Source organism: Manis pentadactyla, chromosome 13 (assembly GCF_030020395.1).
Source record: "Manis pentadactyla isolate mManPen7 chromosome 13, mManPen7.hap1, whole genome shotgun sequence".
NCBI classification, from domain to species: Eukaryota; Metazoa; Chordata; class Mammalia; order Pholidota; family Manidae; genus Manis; species Manis pentadactyla.
In genome coordinates, this window is record NC_080031.1 from 92,089,556 (window position 1) to 92,116,961 (window position 27,406).

At 40.5% G+C, this 27,406-nt stretch overlaps 1 protein-coding gene across 5 annotated transcripts in view; it reads right to left on the minus strand.

Moving 5' to 3' along the window:
• Positions 1-7,812, minus strand: part of LOC118929262 (uncharacterized) — a 41,501-nt gene extending 33,689 nt beyond the window's left edge. For 4 of the 5 annotated variants that reach the window (XM_057490771.1, XM_057490770.1, XM_057490769.1 and 1 more), the window contains exons 1-2: positions 7,595-7,812; positions 7,282-7,513 (exon numbers count right to left, since the gene is read on the minus strand). In XM_057490771.1, coding sequence (XP_057346754.1) covers positions 7,282-7,490 — 209 coding nt within the window. In that variant the 5' untranslated portion in view covers positions 7,491-7,513; positions 7,595-7,812. The remainder of the gene's footprint in view (positions 1-7,281; positions 7,514-7,594) is intronic. The other variant, XM_057490768.1, reaches the window with a different exon arrangement.
• Between the last annotated feature and the right edge of the window lie 19,594 nt (positions 7,813-27,406).

Below are 27,406 nucleotides of genomic sequence, written 5' to 3' on the forward strand. Positions count from 1 at the left end.
CAGACACATGAAAAGATGCTCCACATCGCTAATTATCAGAGAAATGCAAATTAAAACTATAATGAGGTATCACCTCACACCAGTAAGGATGGCTGCCATCCAAAAGACAAACAACAACAAATGTTGGTGAGGCTGTGGAGAAAGGGGAACCCTCCTACACTGCTGGTGGGAATGTAAGTTAGTTCAACCATTGTGGAAAGCAGTATGGAGGTACATCAAAATGCTCAAAACAGACTTACCATTTGACCCAGGAATTGCACTCCTAGGAATTTACCCTAAGAATGCAGCAATCAAGTATGAGAAAGATCAGTGCACCCCTATGTTTATCGCAGCACTATTTACAATAGCCAAGAATTGGAAGCAACCTAAATGTCCACCGATAGATGAATGGATAAAGAAGATGTGGTACATATACACAATGGAATACTACTCAGTCATAAGAAAAGGGCAAATCCTACCATTTACAGCAACATGGATGGAACTGGAGGGTATTATGCTCAGTGAAACAAGCCAAGCGGAGAAAGAGAAATACCAAATTATTTCACTCATCTGTGGAATATAAGAACAAAGGAAAAACTGAAGGAACAAAACAGCACCAGAATCACAGAACTCAAGAATGGACTAACAGGTACCAAAGGGAAAGGGACTGGGGAGGATGGGTGGGTAGGGAGGGATAAGGGGGGGAGAAGTAGGGGGGTATTAAGATTAGCATGCATGGGGGGGTGGGAGAAAGGGTAGGGCTGTACAACACAGAGAAGGCAAGTAGTGATTCTACAACATTTTGCTATGCTGATGGACAGTGACTGTAAAGGGGTTTATAGGGGGGACCTGGTATAGGGGAGAGCCTAGTAAACATAATATTCGTCATGTAAGTGTAGATTAGTGATACCAAAAAAAAAAGGCAGTTCCTGTGTGGTAACCTCCAATGACTTCTACACAAGGGTATAAAGGGCATATAATTCTGTGATGACTGCCCTTGTACTGTTCACTATGTAACTTATTCATTATGTAAGAATTTGTTCTACATGTAAAAACTTGTTTGTTATGCCTCAGAAGATTGGAGACTGACAAAAATTAGGCTTGGGGTGGAATAATGATTGTGCATTGAGCATTGACTCCCCTATACAGAATTTTATTGTCATTAACAACCATTTGATCAATAAATATGAGAGATGCCCTCACAAAAAAAAAAAAAAAAAAAAAAAAAAAAAGGACAGACTTCCAATGGTAAAATAAATTAGTAACCGGGATGTAATGTATAGCATAAGGAATATAGTCAAGATATTGTAACAGCCTGGTAGGGTGATAGCTGGAACCTAGAATTATGTATATAAATGTTCTACCACTGTGTTGTACACTTGAAACTCATGTAATGTAATACTGTGTGTCAACTACCCCTCAATAAAAAATAATTATTAAAAAAAAAAAAAAAAAGGGCATATAAAAGTGTAGGCAAAGGGTCTGTTTGTGTTTATACAGAGGATCAAAGCCTAATTGGGCTACCCCGAAAATGAACTAAGATACGATATGAAAAAGAACTTCCAACATCAGCACTCTCTGGAAGACTCATGCCAGAAGATGATCATCAAAAAACCCCAACAAAGATCCACGCACTGCTACAGCTGTAGATGCACTCATCCCACCAGTTCCTGGACTTGCCATGGGAATGAAGAAGGAGATATCTAAGCTGGCCTGTGCATACAGTAAAACAACAAATTTGACTGGATCTATACTGTTGGAACTCAACCAAGAATTAGGAGAAGTGCAAATTGTAGCACTCCAAAATCTTACAACTACAGACTGTTTACTGTTAAAAGAACATATGGCATGTGAACAGTCCCCAGGAATGGGTTGTTTTAATTTATCTGAATTCTCTCACACTGTTCAAGTTCAGTTGGACATTATTCACCATATCATAGATAAGTTTTCACAAATGCCTAAGGTGCCTAACTGGTTTTCTTGGTTGCACTGGAGAGGGCTGGTAATTACAGGTATGCTTTGGTTATGTAACTGTACTCCTATTAAGTTAATGTGTGTGCAATTTAATTAGTAGTTTAAAACCTATACATGTTGAAGTTACTCTACAAGAAGATATGTCAAAGAAATAATCAATCTTCCCATGTTTTCTTCCGCCTGCTACTTCTATAGCTTTTCTTCTTCCTTCCTAATTACAACCCTTAAATAGAATTCGTGCCTCATATCAAATTTACCGAGTATCATAATTCTTCCAAGTGGTAAAGATACCTCAAGACAAATGCTGGGCATAGAATCCACAGGGCATAAATCTGCAAAGAGGTAAAAAGCTAACCTTTTCAAACAATAACCTTCTCTCTCACTTACCAACTTTACATTTCCCTGTACGGCCCCGGAAGATGACTGGTTAGCCAGAGACGGGTAAGATTCCTCAAGGGAGGAACAACCTAAGACAGACACAGTCGCAGGGGGGCCAACAGGTGAGAAATTGGGGATCAACAGAGGTGAGGCTTAGAACCTCACCCCCCCTGTTCTGAGAGAAATCTTCTGCGTACGTGGATGTTTCATTGCCCTTGTCTAGCTTGGATCAACACATAGTCTACAGGCACACACCTGATCATCTACATTTGCTCTCTTACAACACTAAACTATGTTTTCTACCTTTATCTTGTATCTACCTACCACTTCAGCATTTTATTAAAAATAATAATAATAAAAAGAGAAATGTGGTATCCACATACAAATCAAGTATAAAAATCAAATGAATATTCATATTTGAATTGACTGTTTATAGTTCATAATGCATGAGCAAAACCAAAAGTTTCTGTGATGACTGCCCTTGTACTGTTCACCATGTAACTTATTCACTATGTAAGAATTTGTTCTCCATGTAAGAACTTGTTCGTTATGCTTCAGAAGATTGGAGACTGACGAAAATTAGGCTCAGGGTGGATTAATGATTGTGCATTGAGCATTGACTCCCCTATACAGAACTTTATTGTTGTTAACAACCATTTGATCAATAAGTATGAGAGATGCCCTCACAACAACAACAAAAAAAAAAGTACACACTTCCAATTGTAAAATAAAAAAGTAACTGGGATGTAATGTATAGCATAAGGAATATAGTCAAAATATTGTAACAACTTGGTATGGTGATAGGTGGTACCTAGAATTATCATGTATATAAATGTTGAATCACTGTGTTGTACACCTGAAACTAATGTAATGTAATACTGTGTGTCAACTACCCTTCAAAAAAAAATAATTATCTCCAAAAATAAATAAATAAATAATAAGGATACAGAGGCACTGAACAACACACTAGAATAGATGGACCTAACAGACACAGAATTCTCTACCCAAAAGCAGCAGGATACACATTCTTCTCAAGTGTACATGGAACATTTTCCAGAATAGATCACATTACTAGGCCACAAAAGGAGCCTCAGTAAATTCAAAAAGATTGAAATTCTACCAACCAACTTCTCAGTTCAAGGGTATAAAACTAGAAATAAATTATACAAAGAAAACAAAAAGGCTCACAAACATATGGAGGCTTAAATTAACAACATGCTCCTAAATAATCAATGGATCAATGACCAAATTAAAACTGAGATCAAGCAATATATGGAGACAAATGACAACAACAGCACAAAGACCCAACTTCTGTGGGACGCAGCGAAGTCAGTTCTAAGAGGAAACTATCCAGGCCTACTTATTAAAGAGGGAAGAACAATCCCAATGAATAGTCTAAAGTCACAATTATTGAAACCGGAAAAGAACAAATGAGGCCCAAAGTCAGCACAGGGAAGGACATAATAAATATCAAAGAAATAAATAAAACGGAGAAGAATAAAACAATAGAAAAAAATTAAAGAAATTAAGAGCTGGTTCTTTGAGAAAATAAACAAAATAGATAAACCCCTAGCCAGACTTATTAAGAGAAAAACAGAATCTACACACATAAACAGAATCAGAAGTGAGGAAAGAAAAATCACGACAGACCCCACAGAAATACAAAGAATTATTAGAGAATACTATGAAAATCTATATGTTAACAAACTGGATAACCGAGAAGAAGTGGACAACTTCCTAGAAAAATAAAATCTTCCAAGACTGACACAGGAAGAAATAGAAAACCTAAACAGACCAACTACCAGCAAACAAAATTGAAGCGGTAATCAAAAAACAACCCAAGAACAAAACCTCCAGGCCAGAAGGATTGACCGCAGAATAGAGAAGACATAATACCCATTCTCCTTACAAAGTTTTCTAAAAAATAGAAGAGAAAGGAACACTTCCAAACTCATTCTATGAAGGCAGCATCACTCTAATACCAAAACCAGGCAAAGACCCCACCAAAAAAGAGAATTACAGACCAACATAGATGTAAAAATACTCAACAAAATATTAGCAAACTGAATTCAAAAATACATCAAGAGGATCATACACCATGATCAAGTGGGATTCATCTCAGGGATGCAAGGATGGAACAACTTTCGAAAATCCATCAACATCATCCACCACATCGACAAAAAAGACAAAAACCACATGATCATCTCCATAGATGCTGAAAAAACATTTGGCAAAATTCAACATCCACTCTTGATAAAAACTCTCAACAAAATGGGTATAGAGGGCAAGTACCTCAACATAATAAAGGCCATATATGACAAGCCCACAGCCAACATCATACTTAACAGTGAGAAGCTGAAAGCTTTTCCTTGGAGATCGGGAACAAAACAGGGACGCCCACTCTCTCCATTGTTATTCAACATAGTACTGGAGGTCCTAGCCACAGCAATCACACAAAACAAAGAAATACAAGGAATCCAGATTGGTAAAGAACAAGTCAAACTGTCACTATTTGCAGATGACATGATATTGTACATAAAAAACCCTAAAGACTCCACCCCAAAACTACTAGAACTAATATCAGAATTCAGCAAAGTTGCAGGATACAAAATTAACACACAGAAATCTGGCTTTCCTATACACTAACAATGAACCAATAGAAAGAGAAATCAGGAAAACAATTCCATTCACAACGACATCAAGAAGAATAAAATACCTAGGAATAAACCTAACCAAAGAAGTGAAAGACCTATACCCTGAAAACTACAAGACACTCTCAAGAGAAATTAAAGAGGACACTAACAAATGGAAACTCATCCCATGCTCTTGGCTAGGAAGAGTATCGTCAAAATAGCCATCCTGCCCAAAGCAATATACAGATTTCATGCAATCCCTATCAAATTACCAACAGCATTCTTCCAAACAGAATTTGGAACAAATAGTTGTAAAATTCATATGGAACCACCAAAGACCCCGAACAGCCAAAGCAATCCTGAGAAGGAAGAATAAAGTAGGGGGGATCTTGCTCCCAACTTCAAGCTCTACTACAAAGCCACAGTAATCAAGACAATTTGGTACTGGCACACGAACAGAGCCACAGACCAGTGGAACAGAAGAGAGACTCCAGACATTAACCCAAACATATATGGTAAATTAATATTCAATAAAGGAGCCATGGACATACAATGGGGAAAGGACGGTCTCTTCAACAGATGGTGCTGGCAAAACTGGACAGCTACATGTAAGAGAATGAAACTGGTCACTGTTTAACCTCATACACAAAAGTAAATTCGAAATGGACCAAAGACCTGAATGTAAGTCATGAAACCATAAAACTCTTAGAAAAAAACATAGGCAAAAATCTCACGGACATAAACATGAGTGACTTCTTCATGAACATATCTCCCTGGGCAATGGAAACAAAAGCAAAAATGAACAAGAGGGACTATATCAAGCTGAAAAACTTTTGTACAGCAAAGGACAACACCAATAGAACAAAAAGGCATCCTACAGTATGGGAGAATATATTCATAAATGACAGATCCGATAAAGGGTTGACATCCAAAATACACAAAGAGCTCACACACCTCAACAAACAAAAAAGAAATAATCCCATTAAAAAATGGGCAGAGGAGCTGGACAGACAGTTCTCCAAAGAAGCAATTCGGATGGCCAACAGGCACATGAAAAGATGCTCCACATCCCTAATCATCAGAGAAATGCAAATTAAAACCACAATGAGATATCACTTCACACCAGTCAGGATTGCCAACATCCAAAAGTGTTTGCTTTAGCACAATATCCAGAATAGGCACAAAAAACAAATGTCCACTATAATGTTCCTGGAGCACTCCACCAGCCCACTACTCCCTCCCCAACTTAAACTGTTCAACCCCTTCAAAATCAGGAATATAAATTCCTAATCTCTACTTTTCGAAGTCTTCCCAACTTTTTCCAGTATCTCTACACTTAACCAGATGCAAACACACCAATGTTCTAAAATGGTGTCCTCTTGGAATACAGAGACTTGCTGATACAAATACCTAGCTTACCTTCCTTCCACACTGGCTGCATCTTTCAAGAGAATAAACCCAAACCCTCTTGACCAGCCAGTGTTGGGATCCATTTTTATTGTACAGTCAACGACCTCTCCAAATTTGGTAAAATAATCCTTTAGGTCCTTTTTGCTGGTATCCCAGCTCAGGCCACCAACGAACATTTTTCTGAAATCGTAGGTTGAGAGACACACAAGTCTTGTAAGAAAACTGTTAACCTGGCCCTGACACAGCTTTCACTGAAAGGATTACACATAAACCACTACCCAGGACAGAACAAGGTCCACCCTCGGAGTCCATACGGGTCCTACTTTTTGGAAACATGTTAACTCCACTACCGTCCCAAACTCCACCTTAGCCTTAACTAATACTTTCAGGAGAAAGAGTGCACCCCCAGGCTGGGCGAAGCTAAGGGACAACCTGGCCAGAGGTACGGGCCCTGAGCACGCACAACTGAAGGGATTTCTAACCACCACGTTTCCAAAGGCAACCGCGCGGGCACAACTTCACCACATCCGAGGCCTCGCTCTCAAGGAACTCGGGGCTTCCGCGGCCGAGCCCGCCTTCCGACCGTGGCTTCGTCCCGGGCAGGAGGCCGAGGCTGCAGGCCCCGCCGCGCGCCAACTCCTCCCACACCGCCCAGCCAGGGTCCGAGCGCACTCCGTTAACGGGCCACCCGGACCCGGCCCCCTCGTCCCACGCGAGCAACCCTGGGGTGGCGCTAAAGTCAACCCAACAAACTCCTGCAAACGGCAGTGCAGATCGGCGCGGAGGAGCTGCTCCGCGGGCCACGAGCAGGCCCCGGCAGCCGCCGCTGCCCCTTCCCCCGCCGCGTGGCGCCAACAGGCGGCCCCGGAAAAAGGCGGCGCCCCAGTCGGCCCGCGGCCGAACTTACCCCGCATCCTCCTCGTTCTTGCTGGCATTTATCTGGTCGCCCTCGGCGCCATTCTGGTTTCCGGCTGGGGGCGCCGCGCTCCCGCCTCCGGCGCCCGCTGCGGCCCCTGTGACAGTGGAGGCTGACGACTCCCCTTCGGGCGCGGCCCCATATCCGTTCTCGGTGGCGCCCGTCGTCTCCATGGGCTGCTCCTCACTCGCTTCCGACATGTTAGGCCAAGGCGTGGCGGCTCCTGCAAAGAGAACCCACATGCAGCCCCAGTGCGTCAGAACGGTGCGGCTCCCGCCCGCCGCTCGCAGGCCCGGATGCGCACCTCGCCGCCGATGATGCCGCGAGGCCCACTCGTCCCCGCCCGCCGGGAAGGTGTCACGGGCTCGGCAGCACTCACCCTCGCGCTCCCCGGCCCCGTCTCCGCCAGCCGAAGGAGCCGCTGCGATCTCGCGCCCTATTCCTCGGCCGCAGCCGCACGGAGCCCACCAACCTACACCTACACATCACACGCGCATTGCCGCCGCCTGACAATGCCGACTCGTGGCGGGGGGGGGGGGGCCACCGCGCAACAAGGTGCATGCTCACTGGCTGCGCTGGCCCGTCACTCATCCCTGTGCCGGCGTCCCATTGGCCATGGCGGTGCCCGCACGCCAGACCTGGGCGGGTTTTGTCCTCGTTTTAGAACGCGCGCGAGCCCCGGTCTTGCAGAGGGATTTTGGGCCGCTCAAACAGACATCTTCGGTCCAAGGCGGCTAGGTCCGAGCCCCGCGGCAGAGAGACCCGAGTCAGAACCGCTGCACCTCTGAGGCGCAATCTGTCAACCCGGAGCTTCCCATGGCAGCCTCAGCTACTCCATTTCCCAAAAGAGGTGACTGGGCTCGAGGAAGTCTCGCAAACCAAGGTCGCCCGACTTCCGAGATTGGACACCTTAGAGCCCCAGGGCCATCGGCACGACTAAGGACTGGGACGCAACCAGCCCTCCCCTTTGACCTTGGCGCCCTCAATGGCCCGCACTCTCCAGTTTGAGCCGCCTGCCCCAGTGGCTACGAGAAGGGAGGGAGCGGAGTCCGCCAGGTGTCTGGTGCCGACGGTGCTCCGGCAGGATGTGTTGGGAGAAACGGAGAGGAGGGAGGACTGTGGTGTTTGCTCCAGTCCTGGGTCACCTGGCACCACCTTGACGATTTGAATCACATTTATACTCTTGATTACTTAAATTGTTTTATTTAAGTTAGCTCATTTATTTCTTAGAAAAACGTACCACTTACGTGAATGTATGGGGTTTGGTGGAGGAAAAGGGACTTAATTATTATAGTATACAAGCCCCTTAATATTATCTCCTTGACCACCAAGCTTGAAAGGCCTTCACAATCCCGTAATTCCTTTAAATCATAAGGGTGATAGGCCCCAGATGGACCAGGATTATAATCTCTGAAACCGGGGAATTAGCAAAATAGCAACAAAACACAAGTAGACTTTTCTGCCGGATTCCTGTAGCCAGGTCCACAGAGGCAGATGGAGCGTTCTATTTTTTCATGTGATCTAACAACCCTAAGGAAGGTCGTCAATGTATAAAAGAGGAAACTGAAGCCCAGGCTTTAGTGGCCCAAGGCTTACTCCCTAAATCCAACCAACCAGTGGAGTTGCTGTGAAAATTAAAAATGTGACAACTTCAAAACTGGAAAAATAACCAACTTCACAAAGTCTGAGGATTTACAATTTAATTAAATGGGCCATTTTCTTTTTATAGTATACAAACAACTGTGATTATCAATGAACTAGAGCTGAGGCACCTACTCTCAATGAGCCAATGCCCTCTGGTTCACCCCAAGGACCACCTGACCACTTCACTTTCAGGTTAGATTCCATAATAAGAATTCACGTATCACCAAAAAACCTCAGTCATGTCACTGATATCTGCTTGGGAACTCCTTAATAAACTCTCCACCCTACCCTCTCCCACCCTCAGAAATAAGGGTCAGAGATGTGGCTCATAGATGATGGGCATCTATGGATGGATGTGGAATGTGGCTATCTCTCCCCTACTCACCACAGCCACCCAGGTTGGCTTCTGTCCTTATCCTTAGACAAGCCATCCACCTCAGATGCCACTACCTGTGCTATTCCTTCTGGTGAGATCTTCTCCACCATACAGTTTGTAATTATAAATGTTATTTGCCTATTGTTTGATTTGTGATTTCACCACCAAGTACAGGCTCCAGGAGGGCAGAGACCATCTCTGTTTTATTCACCACTAAATAACCCATAGTGCTTTAAACATGCTAAGAACCCATAAGTTTTTAATGACCCATAGCTTGGCCACTGTGCTGAGAATTCCCACTCGCTTTACCCAGACAGGAGAACAAGCAATGGGATGAAAGTTACCATCAAGGCTGAGGAGTGAGAGAGAGGGAAGGCGGGGGAGGTAATAAGAGTGGAAGGAAAGATGAGTAGTAGCTTATAAACAGTCTGGAGCACCTGTCAAGGAAACAACGTCCTGCAATAAACCTGAATTCATTTATAACACTGACCATGGTTGGGAAGCCATGGGAGTTGAGAGGGAGTAGTGTAGTCAGAGTATAGAATGCTTGGCTTCAGGCATCCAAAGGCCATACAATGCCAGGTGGGGATATTTCTTAACTGCCCACACTAGTACTGACAAGTCAACAAGAAGTTAAGTTCCCATTTGATTTCATTGACATCACATAGTGTCACCATACTGGAAAACCAAGTTCAACAATAAGACAACTGGAAACACAAAGACTTAGACTTGAGTAGACTAAAGGGTATCTCACTGGGACAAACCTAATAATTTTCCTGTTAAGAAAGGAAAGATTGGAGGGTAGAGCCAAGATGGCAGCGTGAGTAAAACAGTGGGAATCTCCTCCCAAAAACATATATTTTTTTGAAAATACAACAAATACAACTATCCCTAAAAGAGAGACCAGAAGATACAGGACAGCAGCCAGACCACATCCACACCCGCGAGAACCCAGCGCCTGGTGAAGGGGGTAAGATACAAGCCCCGGCCTGGCGGGACCCGAGCGCCCCTCCCCCCAGCTCCCAGCGAGAGGAGAGAAGTCGGAGCAGGGAGGGAGAGGGAGCCCAGGACTGCTAAATAGCCAGCCCTAGCCATCTGCACTCAGGTGTGGGGTGCTGGATACTAGGGAAACAGGACAGTAAGACCTGTGAGCGGGTCCCTGCAGTTGGCGCCCCTGGGACAAAGAAAAGCGAGTGCTTTTTAAAGTCTTAAAGGGACAGGGACCCCACAGCTGGACGGAAGCATCCCGGGACACTTAGCCCAGCAGCTGGGAATCCCGGGGAACTCGGGGCACCCTAACCCCCTGGGTAGCAGCTCTGACACCCCTCACAGCGATAAACAGCCCCCGCCCCATCCGTTCCCCCCTCTGGCGCACCGCCATAGCAGACCAGAAGCCTGAGGCTGGCCACACGCACAGCAAGGGAGCTTCCTCCATACCAGCCGGGCAAGAAACAGACCCAGTCTATGCGCAATTGCCCAACACAAGCCGCTAGGGGTCGTTGTTGTCCCAGTAAAGAAAGGGCAGTAGCAAGTGGAAAAGGTCTTGGCTCTCCCAGCTGACAGATGAGTCAAGAATATACCACTGCATCTATCAACAGGTAAAGCCAAAACAATTTGATCCAGACCAGGATAACCCAGCACCTTCCACATCCTCTCCAGAGAAGGAATCTGGGCAGGTAGATTTAACCAATCTTCCAGAAAAAGAATTCAAAACAAAAGTCATAACCATGCTGATGGACTTGCACTGAAATATGCAAGAACTAAGGAGGGAGAATACAGAAATAAAACAAACTCTGGAAGGACTTCAAAGCAGAATGGACGAGATGCAAGAGACCATTAATGGACTAGAAAACAGAGAACAGGAACACAGAGAAGCTGATGCAGAGAGAGATAAAAGGATCTCTAGGAATGAAAGAATATTAAGAGAACTGTGTGACCAATCCAAAAGAAACAAAATTTGCATCATAGGAGTACCAGAAGAAGAAGAGAGAGAAAAAGGGATAGAAAGTGTCCTTGAAGAAATAATTGCTGAAAACTTTCCCAAACTAGGGGAGGAAAGGGCTTCTCAGACCACAGAAACACAGAGAACTCCCATGACAAGGGACCCAAGGAGGGCAACACCAAGACACATAATAATTAAAATGGCAAAGATCAAAGACAAGGACAGAGTATTAAAGGCAGCCAGAGAGGAAAAAAAAGGTCACCTACAAAGGAAAACCCATCAGGCTATCATCAGACTTCTCAACAGAAACCTGACAGGCCAGATGAGAATGGCATGATATATTTAATACAATGAAACAGAAGGGCCTTGAACCAAGAATACTGTATCCAGCACGATTATCATTTAAGTATGAAGGAGGGATTAAACAAGCAAAAGTTGAGGGAATTTGCCTCCTACAAACCACCTCTACAGGGTGTCTTAGAGGGACTGCTCTAGATGGGAACACTCCTAAAAAGAGCACAGAACAAAACACCCAACATATGAAGAAGGGAGGAGGAGGAATAAGAAGGGAGAGAAATAAAGAATCATCAGACTGTGTGCATAATAGCTTAATAAGGGAGTTAAGTTAGATGGTTAGATAATAAAGAAGCTGCCCTTGAACCTTTGGTAACCATGAATCTAAAGCCTGCAATGGCAATAACTACATATCTTTCAATAAACACCCTAAATGTAAATGGACTGAATGCACCAATCAAAAGACAGAGAGTAATAGAATGGATTAAAAAGCAAGAACCATCTAAATGCTGCTTACAAGAGACTCACCTCAAACTCAAAGACATGCACAGACTAAAAGTCAAAGGATGGAAAAAGATATTTCCTGCAAACTATAGGGAGAAAAAAGCAGGTGTTGCAGTACTTGTATCAGACAAAATAGACTTCAAAACAAAGAAAGTAACAAGAGATAAAGAAGGACATTACATAATGATAAAGGGCTCAGTCCAACAAGAGGATATAACCGTTATAAATATATATGCACCCAATACAGGAACACCAACATATGTGAAACAAATACTAATAGAATTAAAGGAGGAACTCGAATGTAATCCATTCATTTCAGGAGACTTGAACACACCAATCACCCCAAAGGACAGATCCACCAGACAGAAAATAAGTAAGGACACAGAGGCACTGAACAACATGCTAGAACAGATGGACCTAATAGACATCTATAGAACTCTACATCCAAAAGCAACAGGATACACATTCTTCTCAAGTGGACATGGAACATTCTCCAGAATAGACCACATACTAGGCCACAAAAAGAGCCTCAGTAAATTCCAAAACATTGAAATCCTACCAGCCAGCATTTCAGACCACAAAGGTATAAAACTAGAAATAAATTGTACAAAGAAAGGAAAAAGGCTCATAAACATATGGAGGCTTAACAACATGCTCCTAAATAATCAATGGATCAACGACCAAATTAAAATGGAGATCCAGCAATACATGGAAACAAATGACAACAACAACACAAAGCACCAACTACCGTGGGACGCAGCGAAAGCAGTCTTACGAAGAAAGTATATAGCAATCCAGGCATATTTAAAGAAGGAAGAACAATCCCAAATGAATGGTCTTATGTCACAATTATCGAAATTGGAAAAAGAAGAACAAATGAGGCCTATGGTCAGCAGAAGGGGGGACATAATAAAGATCAGAGAAAAAATAAATAAAATTGAGAAGAATAAAACTATAGAAAAATTCAATGAAACCAAGAGCTGGTTCTTCGGGAGAATAAACAAAATAGATAAGCCTCTAGCCATACTTATTAAGAGAAAAGGAGAATCAACACACATCAACAGAATCAGAAACGAGAAAGGAAAAATCATGACGGACCCCACAGAAATACAAAGAATTATTAGAGAATACTATGAAAACCTATATGCTAACAAGCTGGAAAACCTAGGAGAAATGGACAACTTCCTAGAAAAATACAACCTTCCAAGACTGACCCAGAAAGAAACAGAAAATCTAAACAGACCAATTACCAGCAATGAAATTAAAGTAGTAATCAAAAAACTACCCAAGAACAAAACCCCCGGGCCAGATGGATTTACCTTGGAATTTTATCAGACATACAGAGAAGACGTAATACCCATTCTCCTTAAAGTTTTCCAAAAAAGAGAAGAGGAGGGAATACTCCCAAACTCATTCTATGAAGCCAACATCACCCTGATACCAAAACCAGGCAAAGACCCCACCAAAAAAGAAAACTACAGATCAATATCCATGATGAACGTAGATGCAAAAATACTCAACAAAATATTAGCAAACTGAATTCAAAAATACAGCAAAAGGATCATATACCATGACAAAGTGTGTTTCATCCCAGAGATGCAAGGATGGTACAACATTCGAAAATCCATCAACATCATCCACCACATCAATAAAAAGAAAGACAAAAACTACATGATCATCTCCATAGATGCTGAAAAAGCATTTGACAAAATTCAACATCCATTCATGATAAAAACTCTCAACAAAATGGGTATAGAGGGCAAGTACCTCAACATAATAAAGGCCATATATGATAATCCCACAGCCAACATCATACTGAACAGCGAGAAGCTGAAAACTTTTCCTCTGAGATCGGGAACAAGACAGGGATGCCCACTCTCCCCACTGTTATTCAACATAGTACTTTAGGTCCTAGCCATGGCAATCAGACAAAACAAAGAAATACAAGGAATCCAGATTTGCAAAGAAGAAGTTAAATTGTCACCATTTGCAGATGACATGATATTGTACATAAAAAACCCTAAAGACTCCACCCCAAAACTACTAGAACTAATATCAGAATTCAGCAAAGTTGCAGGATACAAAATTAACACACAGAAATCTGTGGCTTTCCTATACACTAACAATGAACTAATAGAAAGAGAAATCAGGAAAGCAATTGCATTCACAATAGCATCAAAAAGAATAAAATACCTAGGAATAAACCTAACCAAGGAAGTGACAGACCTATACCCTGAAAACTATAAGACACTCTTAAGAGAAATTAAAGAGGTCACTAACAAATGGAAACTCATTCCATGCTCCTGGCTAGGAAGAATTAATATTGTCAAAATGGCCATCCTGCCCAAAACAATATATAAATTCGGTGCAATCCCTATCAAATTACCAACAGCATTCTTCAATGAACTGGAACAAATAGTTCAAAAATTCATATGGAAACACCAAAGACTCCAAATAGCGAAAGCAATCCTGAGAAAGAAGAATAAAGTGGGGGAGGAATCTCGCTCCCCAACTTCAAGCTCTACTATAAAGCCACAGTAATCAAGACAATTTGGTACTGGCACAAGAACAGAGCCACAGACCAGTGGAACAGAATAGAGACTCCAGACATTAACCCAAACATATATGGTAAATTAATATTCAATAAAGGAGCCATGGACATACAATGGGGAAAGGACGGTCTCTTCAACAGATGGTGCTGGCAAAACTGGACAGCTACATGTAAGAGAATGAAACTGGATCACTGTCTAACCCCATACACAAAAGTAAATTCGAAATGGATCAAAGACCTGAATGTAAGTCATGAAACCATAAAACTCTTAGAAAAAAACATAGGCAAAAATCTCATGGACATAAACATGAGTGACTTCTTCATGAACATATCTCCCCTGTCAAGGGAAACAAAGACAAAAATGAACAAGTGGGACTATATCAAGCTAAGAAGCTTCTGTACAGCCAAGGACACCATCAATAGAACAAAAAGGCATCCTACAGTATGGTAGAATACATTCATAAATGACAGATCCAATAAAGGACTGACATCCAAAATATATAAAGAGCTCACACACCTCAAAAAACAAAAAGCAAGTAATCCAATTAAAAAATGAGCAGAAGAGCTGAATAGACAGTTCTCTAAAGAAGAAATCCAGATGGCAAACAGGCACATGAAAAGATGCTCCACATCCCTAATCATCAGAGAAATGCAAATTAAAACCACAATGAGATATCACCTCACACCAGTAAGGATCGCCATCATTGAAAAGATAAACAACAACAAATGTTGGCAAGATTGTAGAGAAAGAGGAACCCTCCTACACTGCTGGTGGGAATGTAAATTAGTTCAACCATTGTGGAAAGCAGTATGGAGGTTCCTCAGAATGCTCAAAATAGAAATACAATTTGACCCAGGAATTCCACTCCTAGGAATTTACCCTAAGAGTGCAGGATCCCAGTTTCAAAAAGACAGATGCACCCCTATGTTTATCGCAGCACTATTTACAATAGCCAAGAAATGGAAGCAACCTAAGTGTCCATCAGTAGATGAATGGATAAAGAAGACGTGGTACATATACACAATGGAATATTATTCAGCCATAAGAAGAAAAGAGATCCTACCATTCACAACAACATGAATGGAGCTAGAGGCTATTATGCTTAGTGAAATAAGCCAGGCGGAGAAAGACAAGTACCAAATGATTTCACTCATATGTGGAGTATAAGAAAAAAAAAAGAAAACTGAAGAAACAAAACAGCAGCAGAATCACAGAACCCAAGAATGGACTAATAGTTACCAAAGGGAAAGGGACTGGGGAGGATGGGTGGGAAGGGAGGGATAAGGGTGGGGAAAAAGAAAGAGGGCATTACAATTGGCATGTATAGTGCAAGGGGGGCACGGGGAGGGCTGTGCAACACAGAGAAGATAAGTAGTGATTTTACAGCATCTTTCTACGCTGATGGACAGTGACTGTGAAGGGGTATGTGGGGGGTACTTGGTGAAGGCGGGAGCCTAGTAAACATAATGTCTTTCATGAAATTGTAGATTAATGATACCAAAATAAAAAATAAATAATAAATAAAAAGAAAGGAAAGATTAAAACATTGAATGAAATAAGAGGACCTCAAGAATAGCAATAGGGTTCTTTCAGAGTCTGAACCAAGTGGCCTTATCTAAGTTTTCTTATCTAGGTTGAATATAGCAAAAAAAAAAAATTTTGTGTGTGCTCATCTGGACTGCATATCAGTTAAATCTGAATCCCTATTAAGATAATTAAGTTAAACAATTAGTTGCAAAAGTGAAGTTTGCTTCTATTAAGTTGATCTGGTAAGAATTGCGTTTGACTTTGGTTAAGTCGAGACACTAAATCCTTGATTCCTCCTCCTGACCAATAGGTGAGTTATGAAATAATCATATATATGATCAGATCCACTAAGGGCCTTTAAAGGATGGTTATCCAAACTGAAGATATTATGCACATGTATACCTAATGAATCCTTTTTTTTTCTAGATGGAAGAATGAAAGTCCAAGGTCACCCAGCTACTAAGTGCCCAAGTCACATTTTACCAGAATCAGGTTTTGCCCATTTGCCATTCCAACATATCCTCAAATCACACACTTAAAGTCACCGTTTGAATGCAATCAATTTCTAAAAATATTCATAAGCAAATTTTTTTGTTATACAATTAGGAAGCTAAGGTCAGTTTTATTAACATAGTTGAGAACCTGAAAATACCACATCTTTCAAGTTGTTTTTTCTTTCATTTAATAGAACTGAAGTCTGTAAAAATAAGCTTTGTGTTCCCTTTACCCTGAAGAATTAAATGACCAAACGTAACAAGATAAGAAGGATTCCTCCCTGCCTCATTTTCTTGATATCTTTGCCCTCCCCTCATGTTCACCACATATGACACTCAACAACCTCCTAAGCAATCTTCCTAAGTTCTCCTACTTGATAACCAGAACAAATTCAGGCTTTTGGAAATTTTAAATAAACGATATAGGAAGAAACTGGAATGATTGCAGGTACAGGCACATTTCACAATTCCTAAGCTTACTGGATATAGGGAATGGGTTGATGAAAAAAAGTTGAAAAGGTTCTGGATATTCACCAGTGTAAGTTATGGCTTATGGGGTCAAGGCACAGGAGACAGAAGCGTGCGCCTCAGTCAGGACAACCCGGCTGAGGACTGAAAGCAGAGGTTCTCAATGAGCTGTTACTGTGCCTTCCAGAGGACATCTGGCAATGTCTGTAGAAGTTCTGGGTTATCACAACTGAAGGGGGTGCTTCTGGCATCTGGTGGGCATCTAGCCAAGGATGCTGTTTAATATCCTATGAGGCTCAGGACAGCCTCCCCCCCAGATGAGGAACTACATGGCCCCAACTGTCAATCATAAAAAGACTGAGATACCCTGCTCTGAAAGAATCAGTGTGGTGCTCCTGTCTCTTTTACATCCCCTGAATATATCAGAAATGATTTGCTTTGGGGTCCTTCCTTACCACTGTCAATAAATAGTTCTAAAGATTTCTGTGCTGGAGACCCATTTCCATAACTAAAGTTTCCATAGTGCCTTTAGCTTCCATAACACAGTTAGATGGTGGGCTACTGGTCACCCTCTTTTTTCCCCTAACTCCACAGTACAACATAACTTAGTAATACAACCTATCCTAATGTGCATTTGGCATATTTATGTACCTGACAGCTATAAACAGGAAACAAACTTTTTTTTATCATATTTAGAATTCCTGGGAAACTGCTCAGAAACTAGACCATGTCATCCTCGCATGACATTTTACACTGCAGCATCTGTTCAAGGGGTTCCAAGGCCCGGGTATAGCCTGGTGGTAGAAAAAGAAAGAAGGAAAGGGAGCAGACCTATGGTCCCGATCCAAAGTCCCACCAGCTGTGTGAAGCAGAGACTTTGAGCCCAAAGCAGCTATCAATCAGAGGACAAGTTTGCCATCTCCAGTCCTCCCCCACCCACTCAGCCATAAGTACACTAGGTCATTCTAGAGCCCTCCAGAGGGTCTGGTATATGAGTCCTTGAGGTCCTGATCAGATTCATGGTTATTAAGCTGTTTTTATAAAAGACAGAAGATAGGTGATAAAAAGGAACACATTATGTGTTACCTGTAGTCCTCCATTTTCCAGAATACTATTTAATCTACTTTTAGACTTTAAGTGAGAGGATAATCTTAAGCACTTTTTGGGGAATAAACACTTAAAGGTTGTGTCCTTAGAATATGAAAACGTGGACAAATACCCACTTTACACCATTCTGCTTTGACTGGGAACATAACTGCTACCATATATCATTCACCAGCTGAAATTCCTTTAATGGCATCTGGCTGCTCCACGAATAAAATGCGAATTTCTAAAAGTCCCTTCATGATGGGTATTATTTCCCCTCTCCTGCTTGCTCCCTATGCCCCAGCACCATAGGCTTCTTTCTGTCAGTCAGACATCCCAAGTTCTGTCTTGCCTCAGGGGCTTAGGACTTGCTCTTTTCTGCAGCCTGCATGAGAGCATTCTTTCTTAAGGTTTTTCAGCATAGCCGATTACTCCATATTCTCAGGCATCATCTCAAGTGCTAGTTCTTCAGAGAGACCTCCCAGACCATCTTACCCACACACCAGTCATTATACATGACCCTACTTACTGTCCTTCCAACCACTTCTTGCACATATCATTCATCTTTCAGCATGCTTCTTACTACTTTGTTGTCAATCCCCCTCCACTAGAATATTAGCTCCATAAGCACAGGGATCTTATATGCAACATAGACTGCTTCCCAGAGCCTAACACAGTGCTTGGCACTCAACAGTGACTGACCATATTGCTGCATGAATTAAGGAATAAATCCATTTAAGCAAGACATTCTCCACAAGCATGGGTGATTCAAACTATACCTGCCAGAAATTTCAAATGTAATCACATGGCCTGAGCTATTTAGAAGAGCCAATATACAGAAATATCCACTCCACAAGCTTTAAAATGGAGCAAGACATAGATATTAGCCAATACGTTGACGTCATTGAATAAGCCACACAAATAACCTAGTGTGCCAGGTGAAGACCATCAGCCTGTACTGTTCAGGTTGGTCTATGAAACTAACCCACAATGGTCTCCTTTTGTATCAGCATAGATTGAGTTTGGATGTTGTTCATAAAAGTGAGCATTTTATAAATCACTTCCACCAAGTTGAGCTTACAAAGATATAAAATTGGAAATATTTGAAAGGATTCCATAAATACCATGCCCTATAGGAAAGCTAAATTTAACAATGTATTCAAAAAGGAAGATAATGGGGAGTCACCAAATACTCCTTAGATGAACATATATGTGCATCTGTGTCTGTATAAGCACACTGAGGAACTCCCAAGTTACAGCAACACCTCAGAAGAGCAGCACTCTGGACACTGCAGGGGAGGAGGCACCAACAATGTGACGGCCTTAAACTACCATCTGACAAATTTCACTGCAAAGGGAAGGTCTGAGTAAGGCTTAAAATGTTTTTTAAGAGTAATAATACCCTTGGCTTTAGCACCTCAACTTATTTGTCACTGGCCTCAAGGACATGGGTGATGGGATTTCCAGAGCTCCGCCACCAAATTGCAGGCTGTGCTCCCCAGACACTTCCAGAGAGGGTGGGCCCCCCTCCTCCAGGACCAGAGTGTCTTGGTCAAGGATTTCACGTGGGAGAGTTGGCCTGTGAAATTACTGAGGCTTCTCAAGGTTTTCGTTGGTATGAGGCTTTTGTTTCTGCATCTAGATCCTTCTCTTCCTCTCCCTCCACACATTGCCCTCACCTTCGGTTGTAACATTGTGTTTGTTTCATGGCATAATCAGAGACAGCCCCAGAAATATAGCAATACCATGGTTAGGAGCTATCAGCAAAAAATATATATATTAAAAGTTTTTATAAATTTTCTTTGTACCACAATCAGCTGAAGAACATCCAAGGAATGGAATTTTAAAATCAGAATTCTACCACCATTGTCCCCTTCCACCCCCAGTAGTTACTAGTTTATTACTTTCCATTTTAGGGTTCCTTGCTCATGATTACTCAAGGACAATAAATCATTACTCATATAATAAATCATTATATACATATTATATAATATATAATCCATAATATATATTATGATATATATTACATATTATGTAATGTGATGTATATCATGTAATATGAATCATAATATAGTATATATACAATGTGTAATAAATCATTACTTAAGGTGAACAAACCACCCTTTAAGGATGTGGTGCTGCATGACTGGTGCTACTATATCCAAAGGGACAGATGAGGCTGGTTCTTAGATGGTGGATATAAAAGCTGGAGACATGAGTCAACTGTACCGCCAGGATAAAGGGGCATTGCTAGCAGGAACAGGGAGCAAACAGGACAGAGTGTGCACCTTCTCCTCCTCCAGCCTTCTGGTTGCTGTCTAGTGTCTCCTATACACATACCTAACAGAAAGCCAGCAGGCAAACGAAAAGATGCTTTGCAGAGTCCCGGCCCCAGCATTACAAAGCAGGGTATTGGCAGGTGGCTTTGGAGCTGAGAAACACTAGCACCCTCTTCTCCCACTTGATGCCAGGGCTCAGCTACATGTGTACTCCACCTGCTGTGTGGCAGCTACTTGAGGCTGCTCAGCTGAAGAATTCAACTTGTTTACCTCTGGAAATGAATATGGACTTCTGGTTATTACCATTGAAACAGAGCACACATGCCACCCACTAAATCTTCATGAATAGAAGCGATGAGGCTGATGCCAGAGATGAATTAACATAGCCTTGATAATATGAAGCATCTTAACTGACAAAATATAAATACAAATTGGGCCGTAGCTTTCTGAGACTCCAAAGAAGAACAAAGTCAATCCCACTAAGTCAATCCCTCCCAGTATAAGTAGTCTGCCTCTCCTCTCTATTTTAAAGTGAATACAGATTCTCAGTAATTCAAGGACGGAGGAGCTGGTAGATTTCCGAGCTCATTCCTCTCGGCACTGCCACTGTATTCGGGACTGGGATTGCAAAGGAAATTCAGCAGACAGGGAGAGCCCATTCAGCTGCCTTTTCCTCTGCTTTTGGAAAGGTTCCGTGGGAAAGAATGCAGAAGCATTAAGTGCAAATTCTGAGACCCACCAGACTCTGGATTGAGACAGGGGAGCACACGGAGCCCCAGACCCATGCCTCAAGCAAGATACAGAATTCCTCAAAAGTATACAGCCATGACACGCCTGGCCAGTGATCCTCTGACTGAGAGCTAGGGACAGTCACAGTATCCTGGGGAAACCGGGAATGTTCCCACCGAGACCCACTCCAACACCACAGAAAAGTGGTAGGGGGCAGGACTGGTAGAGGAATCACATGACCAGGCCACTTCCGCTGCCCAAGCTGGAGAATCCCAGCCCAGGGAGCTCCCCCAGATAAGGTTGGGAGAAGGAGGGCCCCAATCAGGAGCTACCGAATCATAATACTGAAAGTCTATTTACCTAAAGGACTCAAAAAGGACCCTAGTACCTAAAAAGAAATAACAGATTTAAGAGGAATTTAAGACAGAAAACCAGAATAAATGTTGAGGACAATCCAGATCATTTCTCCTCTTTCACACTAACACCCTCCCCAAGTTTCATACAGGTGGCCAGGTAAACAAACTCAAAGATGAGTAACAATCAGATGGGAACCAAGTTGGACCCGTGACTGAAGATTTGTGATAAAAATAGGGAGGTAGAATCAAATATAAGCAACAGGCGAATGGAGAGCACATTTCAAAGGGAGCTTCCAGAAAGAAACTCCAGAAGAGTTCAGAATAATAGTCATTTATAGCCTCAAAGCAAATGCAGAAAAATTACTAATTCTTTAAAAAGCCCTTGAAGAAGAAAAGCAAGCATTCAAAGAAGAACTTATGAGTTAGCATGAATGGATGAAAATCAAGCAGGCAGAATGTGAGAAGGTAGTGAAAGAAAAAAATTAAAATATTACAAAGAAAAGCCACACATAAACCAGATCCAACATAAATATAATGTGTTCATTACTCAAGCCAGAGACTAGAATACAGAAGAAAAAATAAAATAACTATAATTTAAGTATGCAGTATACTCGAAATACAGCAACATAGTAAGCAGAAAAAAAGTCTACATTGCTAGGAAGAAACTAATTAAATTTTAAATAGACAAATAAAAATAAAAGCAAATTTAATGAAAGAGAAAATACAAGTAATACAAAGGATACATAAATAAAACAAAAGCTGCTTCTAAAAAAGAAAGTGCAATAAATCTACCCCTGGAAAAGGGAGAAAACAAGAATTAACAATATTAGGAACAAAGAATGAGATGAATCGTAGAAGAGACCAAGAGTCTTATAAGAGAGTATCATCTGCAATTCTATATCAATATTTTTGAAAAGCTAGAGGAAGTGATGGTTTTGTAGCAAAATAAACATGGTAGGTCTAAAAGCAATTGTTAAAATCTGCCATTTTAAAAAGACACTTGCCTCAGGTATTTTTATGGGTGGTCCTTTGTAAGTAAATTAAATAAAACTTTATAAAACAGTTCTAGTCCTGTAATAATTAAAGTGTTTTAGACCACAGCACAGGCAATTATTTGTGAAGTTAGTATTACCTTAACACCAATATTAATTAAAGTATGTAAATTCCATTCATGAATATAGATACAAAAATTCAAAATAAAATATCATGTAATTAAACCCACCAGTATATTAAAATAATAATACACCATGATCAAGAAGTATTTTATTAAAAGAATACAAAGACAGGTCCTGTAGAAAACCTACCAACATAATGCATGACATCATCAAATTAAAGGAGAAAAATTTATAAAAATCCAATGGTAATTTTGGATAAAAACTCCCAGGCAAATGTGAATAGAAGGAAACTGCTGAAATACAAAAGAGACTACATACCAAAATCAATATTGACATATCAAATATATGTTAGTATTTCTCCTGAAATCAAGAAAGATTTGTGTTTGCAACCCAAAATGTTATACCCTACACTATGAAAAAGTCTGAATAATCAACACTGAAACATAGATTAAAGAAACCACTAAGTTTCAAGTCTACTTAACAAAAAAATCCCATAGACATTTAACAAATAAAGCAAGTCACATAGCGTGAAAAAAAATCTAATTATTGCTATTGATGTCTACAGATTTCCAAGGGAAGAAAGTTTGATTCAAGACTTCCTCTTGCAAGATAGAGGTATTCAATTTATATAAGAATTTAAGGGTTCCAGCTTCAAATATTCATTTTTACAAATACGCATGTGTGCACACCTGTATGGACATACACACACATGCAGACAAAGAAACACTTTTGCACACATGCACATGCAAAACAGGCACATACGCAAACACAACATCACACACACACCACATGCATGCATACACACCTTAATTTTTCCAAATACCAAACAGTGAAAAATATTTATTGCATTTCAGCAATTCCTTCTGTTTAATTTTAATGTCTTTTAATTTTGTGTCTTTAATTTTAGGGTCTTTTTCACAAAATCAAGTGAAAGCCAAGGGAAGTTTTTATTTGGCATATTTTAATTAGGTTAGTATGTGTCAAATTATCTCAGTTTTCTAAATTATTTCTACAAAATTATTTCTATCCATTCTTTGAATATATGGATTACAACACCTATAGAATAGGTTTTCACCAAATATTAAGAACATTATTCCTGAGTGGGCTTTTGAGTGATTCCATTTTTCTTTTCCTTTTCTTTATTAGTTGAATTTCTTATAAAGCTTATGTCCTTTTTACAAAATGAATAAAGTCTGCTGTCTGGAAAGTGAAAAATAAGAATAGGGAGAAAATGAAAAGAAAAGAAGGAAACAATATTGTCATGATGAGTTCCACTGCAATGTGTCAGTGTGTCTCCTGGAAGAGTCAAAGAAAATAGGGTTTCCATTCTGTACATTTGATTTTGCAACATCAAACACAACCCCAGACAACCATCCCAACCACTTAATGGGTTTCCCTGTCTTCCTCTTACTCAACAATAGAAATCAGAGCTGGAGAAGGCCTCCTCCCCTCCTGTCAGTGTTTCCTGTGGTGTAGTCTCTCTTAGTTCAGTATTAAATGATTCAAAGTTAGGGTTAATCTATTTCCCATGATAGAAGCCAACCATTCTCTTGCATCTCCAGGGTGCCAAATGCACTAAAATATAAAAAAGATCCTTAGTATTGAGTTCTAATGGGGTGTTTCCTGAGGACCGTCAGCCAGGCCAAAATTCACTGGATTCTGATTAAGCAACAGTGATGCCATATATTGGATTCATTGAAGGATATTTTCAGTAACAAGAAGAAAATCTGAGGACCTCTTCATAGCATTCATATATCCTTGGCCAGGCTGCCTTGCTATCATGATATAGAAACTTGTGAAATTATAAACAATCATTGAAGAAAAAGAGATACAGAGATTCTTTCCTTGCACTATGTGGAAATCGATTTCAAAGCCTGTTTTCCATAGATCCTATGTCCATTTTCAGTTTACTATGCTTCTCCTTCCTAAGCACACACACAAGCTTGCGCATACACACACATACCTACCTACATACATACATACATGCACACACACACACCACAAAGGTGGCTGCCTTCCTGAGAAGCAGAGAGACCAACAGAGATGGAATAGGAATATGGTATTTGCTCCTGTCTTAGAGACTAAACATGAAAATCCACAAAGTAAATGAGGAATACAAGATGGTGACAGTAAAAGTTGCTAAATCAAAGTCTACAGCACACAAACATTAATAGTGATTATTGCTTTAAGTTTGGATTTTGGATGATGTTTACATTTAATTTCATCAAACTATTCTACATGTTTTAAGAATAAATGTACTATTTGTGTAAGAAAAAGTTACCTTTTTTTTAAAGAATTATTTTCTCACCTTTTCAGCCTCACTCTTCTTCCTCACCCTCTTGGAAGAAGGTTCCAGTAATATAATTCCTGTTCCTTTAATTTGAGTGACTCTAGTAGAAAGCAAACTAAACAGCTCTAAAATGGCCTAGAAGCACAGGTACCCCAAATGCAATGAGCACATTGAGTAGCCAAATCTTGGTTTCTATTACCATTCCCTGCTAATAGGAACCAGGACATCTTGAGCAATGGCTGTTCCAGGACCAGGGCAGAGAAGGCACAACATGAGCCTGAAACTTCATCTTCTGGCAGAAAATAAGGAAGTACTCAAAAAATAAATTGTGCATCATCTCACAAGTACACAGGCATCAGCTTTAAGGGCTACCTCATATTGTCAAATATGAGACAAATAGAAAATTTAGAAGCCAAAACAATTAAAGGCACTAATAAATCAGAAGCCTTTGGGGGGAAATGGGACTCCATGAGTCTACAGTTCTAACAAACAGGGAAAGAAAGATACAGGCAGAAGGGTGGACACTTGCTTATGGAAGAATGTGCCAAGTGGCAAATGTGCCGTGAACATTGGAGCTAACAAATCATGACTTCATAACCATCATAATACAGATTGGTTCAAGGAAGAACCATAAATGGATGCTAAATCTAGGAGGGAAATTACCAACTTTATAAGGCAAAATTTTCACATGATAAAACAGACCCATTATTTGTACAGCTTGATGATTTTTGACAAATTTATGCACCTGTGTAGCCACCACCACTAAAATCAAGATTAAAAACATTATTGCCTTAAAAGTTTCCATGTACCTCATTGCAGTCAACACCCCCAATCCAACAACCTTCAGCCACAGGAAATGACTGATCTGGTTTCTCTCACTAGATATTGGTTTTATCTCTTCTAGAATTTCACATACATGGAATCAAATAGCACATAGTGTTTTGTATCTGGCTTCTTTCATGGAACACGTTTTTGAGATTCATTCATTCTGTTACACGTATCATAATGTTGGCCTTTTACTGCTGAGTAGTATTCTGTGGTATGTACATGTGGTCATCTGTAGACAAACATCTGGGTTGTCTCCAAATTGGGGCTATTATGAATGAATCTGCCATTTCATTTCATGCACAAGTCTTTGTATGAACATATACTTTCATTTCTCTTGGAAAAATATCTAAGAGCAAATTTCTTGGGTCATATAGAAGATTCATGTTTAGCTTAGGAATCTGCCAGGTATTTTTCAAAGTGGTTATGCCATGTTACATTCCCACTGCAATGTATGAGAATTACAGTTACTTCATTCTTGGTATTGCCAGTCTTTTTAATTTAAGCCATTCTAGTGGGCATACAGGGAGTACACTTTGATGAAGAGCAGAATATTTGCATTTTCTTAAAATGTCTCACCACAGATTGCTTATTAGGAGCAAGGAAAAATAATAGTATCTAATAAAGCAATCAGGGAACACTGACCAAAATCGTCACAAATAAGAGGCAAGTGGAAATTGTGTGCATGTAGATAACACATTGGGAAGGACACAATATCAGTTTTGTAGCATCCTAATTAGGAGTATTTAACCTAGAACTGATCATGACAAAACACACATAGACCCCAATGAGGAATTCTGCTTTAAAAAGGAACTGCATCCTGCCATTTGCAACAACATGGATGGATCTAGAGGCGTATTATACTCAGTAAAATAAACCAAGTGGAGAAAAACAAATACCGTATTATTTCACTTATTTGCAGAATGAAAAAACAAAGCAGAACCGAAGTCGACTCATAGACACTAAGAAATGACTAGCGGTTACCAAAGGGAAGGAGTTGGTGTGGGTGGGGAGTGAGGAAGAGGGGGATAAAGGGGCACAATAATTCATAATCACAATATAAGTTGTTCATGGGGACGGTAGTACAGCATGAAGAATATAGTCAATGATTCCATAACATCTTTCTATGTTAATAGATAGTAACTGCACTAGCTGGTTGAGGATTTGATAATATGGGTAACTGTTGAACCACTATGTTGCATATTTGGAACCCACATAAGATATGTATATCAAGATACTTCAATTCTTAAAAAAAAAGGAACTGCATTCTTCAAAAATGCCAAAGTCATAAGAGAAAAGAAAAGCTGAGGAATTGTTCCAGATTAGGGACACTGAAAAACATGACAGTTAAATGCAATACTTGATCCTAAACTGGACTTTGCAGTGCAGGGTAAAATATACACATGTGCAGAAATGCTGTAAAAGGCCTTATAAAATAAATTGGCAAAATTGAAGGTAGATTAGTTAGAACTATTGAATCACTGCTAAATTTATTTAGGTTGTTCATTGTACTATGATTATATAAGAAAATAGTCCTATTTTTAGGAAATCTACACCAAAGTATTTAGAGGTAAACAATTATACTACCTGCAACATTCAAATGATTCCAAAATTAGATAGATGATGATGATGATA